The sequence below is a fragment of the Ylistrum balloti genome, unplaced genomic scaffold (genome assembly GCF_031769215.1).
Source record: "Ylistrum balloti isolate Yb309-2 unplaced genomic scaffold, AGI_CSIRO_Ybal_v1 Utg370482, whole genome shotgun sequence".
Classification (NCBI taxonomy): Eukaryota; Metazoa; Mollusca; class Bivalvia; order Pectinida; family Pectinidae; genus Ylistrum; species Ylistrum balloti.
Window position 1 is genome coordinate 121,316 of NW_026782315.1, and position 7,528 is coordinate 128,843.

Here is a 7,528-nt window from a genome sequence, read left to right on the forward strand (position 1 = left end):
CATATAATATTTACAGAAGTTTGTCGTTAAATACGTGTAATATTTACAGAAGTTTGTCGTTGAATACGTGTAATATTTACAGAAGTTTGTCGTTAAATACGTGTAAAAGTTACAGAAGTTTGTCGTTAAATACGTGTAAAAGTTACAGAAGTTTGCCGTTAAATACATATAATATTTACAGAAGTTTGTCGTTAAATACGTGTAATATTTACAGAAGTTTGTCGTTTAATACGTGTAAAAGTTACAGAAGTTTGTCGTTGAACGCACAATATTTATAGAGTATTTGTCGCTATACATGATGAACACAGATATTATTTCTATTTAATATTAATGTTGAGATAGTATATTTTCGTAAAAACATGATTTTTTGTTTAATGGACCTTATTGACAGGTGATTATTATTATTTATTTATTGAAAGGTATTTTGAGAAAATTGGGTAATTAGTAGTTACAGCAACATAATGGACCACCATCTAGGGTCATTTTGACTTATTTATCAGTCTCATTGTTCTGTTTCCATGATCACAAGGAAATACATTTATGCAGTCCTTTTTACTAGCGCACCGTACGAGGTATGTCTAGTGTATTTTAATACCGTAGGGTTAGGCATTGTCACGTTTTACTGGAACCATCACCCTAAGGACAAGATAGTATCTCAAGCGAGCACGTTTATTTATACATCAATTGATATAATTCACAGAAAACCACTGAGCCCTTCAGCAACTGGAATTTTTAAACACCATTCGTCATACTCCAAACAACCAATCAGATCTGCTGTATGATCAGCTAGGCACCAATCATATCACGTCATGCAAATATGCACTTGCTCTTGGCAGTTTTTGTATAAAGATGAAAGCTGATACTACCAGGCTTAATAGTTGGTTGTTTCCTCTTGCACGCAGTGCCTTAAAAATATGTACCTTAAGTATTTGACCGAAAGGTCAATTGGTGAGTTGATTATTCGTAGTTTTCCATTACTTTGAATATAACTTTAAATAGAACAACCCAAAACGTAAATCCTACTTTAGTTAAGCTTACATATCTGAAGTGCAAAGTTTTTTTCTATTTAGGACCGAAATACATAATTATCGTCTGATTAGCATGTGATAGTTTCATTAGGCTTGTAGGAACATTAATGAATGTTAATACAATATAGAAATATCGGATATGTCTTTGTGGAAATATCACTTCCACCAACTCGTCTTTGATATGGAACGGAACAGCTGTTAGACATTAGAGTTGTATATTTAAAATTTAGAAATTAATCAAGCTTGTTATTTACATACAATTTTTAGGCCCTACGTCGCAAAATTAAAAGGAAATTAACAATGAGCACAACTGTTTGAAATATCTTGTCGTGTATACTGTTCCAGAAACTCAGGTCGATCTGTATATGTGCATATTATTGGTTGTAAATCACTAATGCAAAGTCTAACAGTAATAAATCAATACAGTAACCAAGGTTCATATTTTCTATTTTTTCCCATTGAATTCAGGGTATGGTGTCAGAATTTGGTAAAAAAAAACCTCTAATGAGTCAGTGTTATGTGGTTTCATAATTAACTTTGAAAAAAATATAGTTACATGTACATTATATGTTGATACATGTATTTTAGTTGTATTATGTTGAATAAAGATATTTTTTTTTTCTTTATAAACATTCTTCGGTATTTCAGTTAAAGCAAACGCCATGATGTCATTACTGTAAAAAAAATATCGCTCGTTCTTCTCTTCCACGCGAGCATTTCAGGAACATGAAGACAGTTGTTCAGTTAGAGACATGATAGATTGACACTCTATATAAAAACATATAATATAAAGAAATCTTAAATTTGATGTCCAGAATTCGATTTAATTTGATTAAATTTATCTGAAATAGAGATTCAGGTATTATCCAGTATGCTATTTATTATCTAAACAATGCATCAGTACATACTAAGTAATCAGAATATGTATGAGCTATGTAAATAATTGTCATATTACTGTAATATGTTCATGAGGGTCGCGGCGGCCGGATGCTTAAGGCGTCTGACTGTCTTTTATCATCACCCTCCACCTCTGGGACAGTCACTAGATACTGAAAACTCATGAATTTTTAGTGTTATGGATTTTTTACAAGAAAACAGCTTATTTCACTCTATTCAACCATAAACGACCAACAGGCATTATATGTATACCTTTCTGATATATTTCAATATTTTCTTCCCTGTATATTCCCCGGATATAGAACCTCGAATACTTTATCTATACATTTACTTATATAAAACGCGAAACACACGTACTAAAACAAGTGCATACTAATTTTTTTTCTGGAGTGACACCAATTCACATTTAATTTAATTTGAAGGATTGGGTATATACGTTGTATCATGCCCGAAGTTTGGAAATTTCGAGGGAAAACTCGGTTACAGTATTTGTTTATATTTAACAACTCTAGTCACGAGTGACGTGCATAATTAACGCATGAACGTGCATCTTCACATCTAATTCATGGTATTTTCGTCAATCGATTTTTTATTTTCCCGAGCCCTGAGCATCACTAATGAGTTCTAGAAGGACGAAACAGTGGTACTTTTTTTCTAATTTTAGTTAAATCTAAGTTAAAAGGTCGTGTTAATTAATTTGTTTTCTGTACAACCTTCGACCTTAGACACTGCTGGTGAATTTTTAGTCCCCAAGGTACAAGTAACTTGCCTGCCACGTTTGAATTTATACACCTATATTTAATGTTCTTTCAAAATTATGAAAATATCAAATTTATCTAGTTATTTGCCTAGCTACCTCCCTATCAATCAATTTTAACACAATTTGAATAGACGAGTGTCGTTTTCTTGTGTTTTCTTTATACAATTATGGTGATTCTTAACTGATCTCATGATTAAATTACTGCCTTGTTTCATATTCTTATCCGAAAATATTGATAAGCGAAATTTCTTCAATGTAAACTGCTGGCAACACTTTCTATTGTTAATCAGCGGCCTTTCTGAGAAAATCTGTATATTACATTTGTTTCAGAAAACGCCATATCATAACATAATATATGGAAAAGAAAACTGGTTTCATGGTAACTATATAATTGGTCATTGTTCTGACAACTTTATGATATACATAGTTACTGTTCTATTGGCTACCTGCTTAATCTATGATAATAATTGCTATTTTTTTTACGAATTTGTGGTTATCGATCTTTTGTTGTCTGATTGATAGTAAAAATGTAATACTTTTGAGGTGTTTTCCGATTTCCGAGTAAAAGGTCATCTCGATAATAGTTTTTTTTCATATTGATGTCGTGTATACGAAGCTAAACGGATCAATTTATCAGTAAATTAAACAAATATGGTAGCAGTATAAACATTTCTCTTTTTACAGATCGACAAATGCAAATTGGAAAAAGAACAAATCATATAATTGCCATTCAAGATTTTAATAAAGTCAAATTGAATCCTAAGAAATATGTTAGCAATATTAGTTTTCCTCTAATTACAGTTTGCTAAATGCAAATTAAAAAAAAGAACGATTAATAAAATTGCTAGTCATATATATATATACTGTAAATTAAAGATATGTTAGTTTTGTAATTCATTCCTCGAACAGACATTAAAATAAAAACACACACGCACATGCCCACAATCACACACACAAATCAAACAATACCCAACGTTAAACATTTTAGAAGAATGTAAAAAATGTATTGTCATTGTCCAAAAGAAAACGTGCATCACAGCGTCAACAAGAGTGTCCACAAAAAATACTTTAAATGCATAAAGATATATGTTTATAATAACTTCCGGCATATCATTGTAGAAAACTGTCGATAGGTCAAACGTATGTGTGAAATCTATGCCAGATCGTTCATCTTATTTCACAAATGAAAAGTCTTGTAGTGGAACAAATTACATCGTGTAATTTAGCAGTATATCCGAAGATTGCACAATTTTCATTCGTTCCACCGTCAGGCTCAGCTGGGCTAAACAATGTCATATCAACATTACTTCCGTCGGAGAAAATCCAAGTCCCTTCCTGAACTAGATCCGACGCATCAGTGTAGAACTGTCCAAGGTTAAGGTAAGACGATAACACGTTAACTCTTTCCGTAGTATTAATCTTCACAAGTTCCGACCCTAGATTAGCGCAATGACTTTTCGCATCTGAGTATGTTTTTTCCGAAGTAAAGATTTGATAAATCATTTGTGTTCCTTGATCATAAGAAAATCCATTTTTGATACAAATGAAACTGGTGTCTGTCCACTTGAGAGAGGGCTGGCACGTGACTTCCATTGTTCCGACTGCGTTGTATCCGATATGACAATAATATGATGCTGTTGAGGAAATTGAATAACTAATGACATTGACATCTGCGTTAGCAATAGACAACGGTTGCCCACAAGGCATTGCCATACAGACATGAACACCACTCGATAGACCAATACAAGTGTGTCCGCTCTCACATTGGTGATTATTGCACAAATAGGACGCATCCAGTTCCGATGCGATTTGGTGGCGGAGTTTTACAACAAAATCCAAACTTCCCGTAGCTTCAACGGAATCGATGGTCAGCTCCGTATAACACTCTAAACTCTTTATGTGGAAAACCATTATCACACAGTTTGCGTTAGAGAAACAATCCCGTTCACATTGCTGTAATCCGCAAGGGGATTTAGATACAGGATCCAATGTATTGGCAGCTTGTAGTTGTGGTTTCTGTCTACAGTTGCCTTTTACTATACTTACAAGCCACATAAAAACAATCACTGATATTATCTTAGAGGTTAAATCTTCCATTGTTTGCTTAGATCACTTAGACACTATCCATTTAAGTATAACCGCCCTGGTTAACTGCAGAACGACGCAAAAATGTTATCAACAATTTTCCGATAACCATTTGTTTAAGAAATTAATGAAAATAAATCAGACGTTCCCCCTGTTGGTGTTCTTTGATAACACAAAGTGTGTTCAGGCGATCATGAGAGAGAGCAGGTAGACAGCAGGCTATATTGGCAATAAACATTGTACTGAACTAATATATGAGCGCTAGTCCGCAGCGATCCATCAACAGTTATTGATATTTAAGAATCGATAACATAAAACACTAAATTGGTTCGCTGTTGTGTATTGGTTACGCTTGAGAATGATAACGTTACATCTGCGGAACAAATTAGGAGTTTTTACTTGGAAATAGCCACTGTCCACCCCATCCCCGCGCATTATACAGACCCATTGAGGTAAAAATTGTTAGTGGATTATATCAACACAAACACAAAACACAAATGCAGGGGAACCAACCTCACACCTTATACTTGCATCTACGTTGTATGTTGTCAAAGTTTATTGATCTGACAACAGAGAAAAAGAAGACGGTTACAGATGCTATTGCAAAGAGCATTTAAAGTAAGTTAATAATGTGAATGTTATGCTGGAAAAAAAGCCTTCGTGAAAGTCTGCTCTAAATCCCGACCAATATTGTGTCTATAGATATCTTATCAGTTTAGATTAGAAGGATGGGTATAGACTTTTTTACAGACTGTCGTTGTAATATTCACGAATATTCACATCATCTCATAATATTCTAAGTATACCTAACTTCAGTATCTCTGGCGTTAAATGTATATTGATAATACAATTCACGCCGCTTTACCATCCCTCGGAACACACATTCCATAAATAGAATACCTTTTCCTGGTTGTATATAATTGTTAAAATATTTTATCATGTCTGACTAATCATTACGTACGTATTGGAAGTTGTGGGAGAATTTTTCTCTGGTATATTTGTCAAAGAATGATTTCTTCTGTTTCCAACAAGGCTTTTTAGTTTCAGAGGACCTTTGGGAAATTAGATTTAAACTATTTAAAAAAATATTCAACATTCCGGTTTTTGGTCATAGGAACATATACATATTCATCAAACCGCTTGCAGAAATAATCTCCAACGAAAACTCAAATTGAACCATTGAAATTGTCGATTGTTTATATATCGGCGTGTGCAGCACAGACTGTGAGATGTTAAAAATGTTAGTGTGGTTGTGCGTGTAATATAAAATGTGAAGACTTAGTGTGGTTGTGTGTGGAGTATAAGATGTTTAAACTGTTAGTGTGGTTGTGTGTGGAGTATAAGATGTTTAAACTGTTAGTGTGGTTGTGTGTGGAGTGTAAGATGTTAAAACTATTTGTTTGGTTGTGTGTGGAGTGTAAGATGTTAAGACTATTAGTGTGGTTGTGTGTAGAGTATAAGATGTTAAGACTATTAGTGTGATTGTGCGTGAAGTGTCGCACAGCTACTGACATCATTATTATAAAATCCAACCAGGTTATAATGAATGCAGTCATGGGTTGCATGAGAGTAGCAAGAGGGACTGTGAAATTCCATCTTAGTGCTCAATGTCTTTGTTATAAAAAATCACATACTTTTCATTTGCGTTTCCCAGCTCTAACCACTGTATAGCCATACAGAAACATATCTTTAGACACGGTGACCCCGAATTCACGTTGTAATAGGCGGTAACTCACTATACCACTTTGAATTATAGATATAGAGAATACATGGTCAGTATATAAAACATAGCTATACTAGCGAGTGTGAAGAAAGACAAAAGTAATTTTAATGACAAAACATGTTAATGGGAATGTGGATTAAATAACAACATATAGCTGTTCTCCACATAGTGGCCAGAGTAGAATAAATCAATTAATTTACACAGTAGTTTTACAAGATTGAAATGAAAGTAACACAAAAGAATTAATACAGAAATAATAATATAGAAAATAAAGGGAGATAACTCTTACACATCATACACACTATACATACGTTACATACATTAATTCAAATACAACATTTAAAAAAATATTGTTGATTCATCAATGGATGAGGCACTCTCAAGTGTTATTCTTGTTGTTCATTAATAAGGATCACTCAGTTATGCTTAATAAGACGTTGTGATAAATGGTGATATAATGGTATATTTAACATATTAATATCGATATCACTTGTCGGTACCACATCCAGTGATGTATCAGCAGCTCTGGTCAATGTTTCATCTAATTCATTCCAGTTACCAACATTAATTTCTGGTTTGTATAAATATCCGAGAAGAAATCTGTGATTGTAAATTTGTACTTCTGACCATCTGACCATATTAATTCAATGTCATTCATCTCCAAATTAATTCGTCTATTCAAAATAACAGTATTCTTATGAACGCCCCAGGACCGGCAGTTCTATCTTTCCTAAATGGGTCGGGATGAAAGGAGCGCATATGAATATCACAGTCAGTTAAATATTAGGAGTATTAATTGAGATTCAGTTATACAGACTATGTCATTATTCTCTTACTCTGCTTCTAGTTTATGAGTGATCTTACATTTTAATGAACTGAATTATTGTTTTGTATTGGATCCATGTATTTCTGTCCCGAGCCAAAATGCAGCTTAAAATATTGACCATGTATTCTATTTATCCTGCAACAATGATTGAAAGTCAGACTACTGAAGCAAACATATGTGGTGTTTAATTTGTGTTTACCATGCAGACA

The 7,528-nt window shown here is 33.4% G+C and overlaps 1 protein-coding gene across 1 annotated transcript; it reads right to left on the reverse strand.

Moving 5' to 3' along the window:
- Positions 1-3,852: 3,852 nt before the first annotated feature.
- On the reverse strand, positions 3,853-5,950 carry LOC132555378 (uncharacterized). The gene is made up of 3 exons (XM_060219726.1): positions 5,917-5,950; positions 5,170-5,214; positions 3,853-4,721 (listed from the first exon to the last, which is right to left on the reverse strand). The coding sequence occupies exons 1-3, from the start codon at positions 5,948-5,950 to the stop codon at positions 3,853-3,855; spliced, it is 948 nt and encodes a 315-aa protein (XP_060075709.1).
- Positions 5,951-7,528: the final 1,578 nt, after the last annotated feature.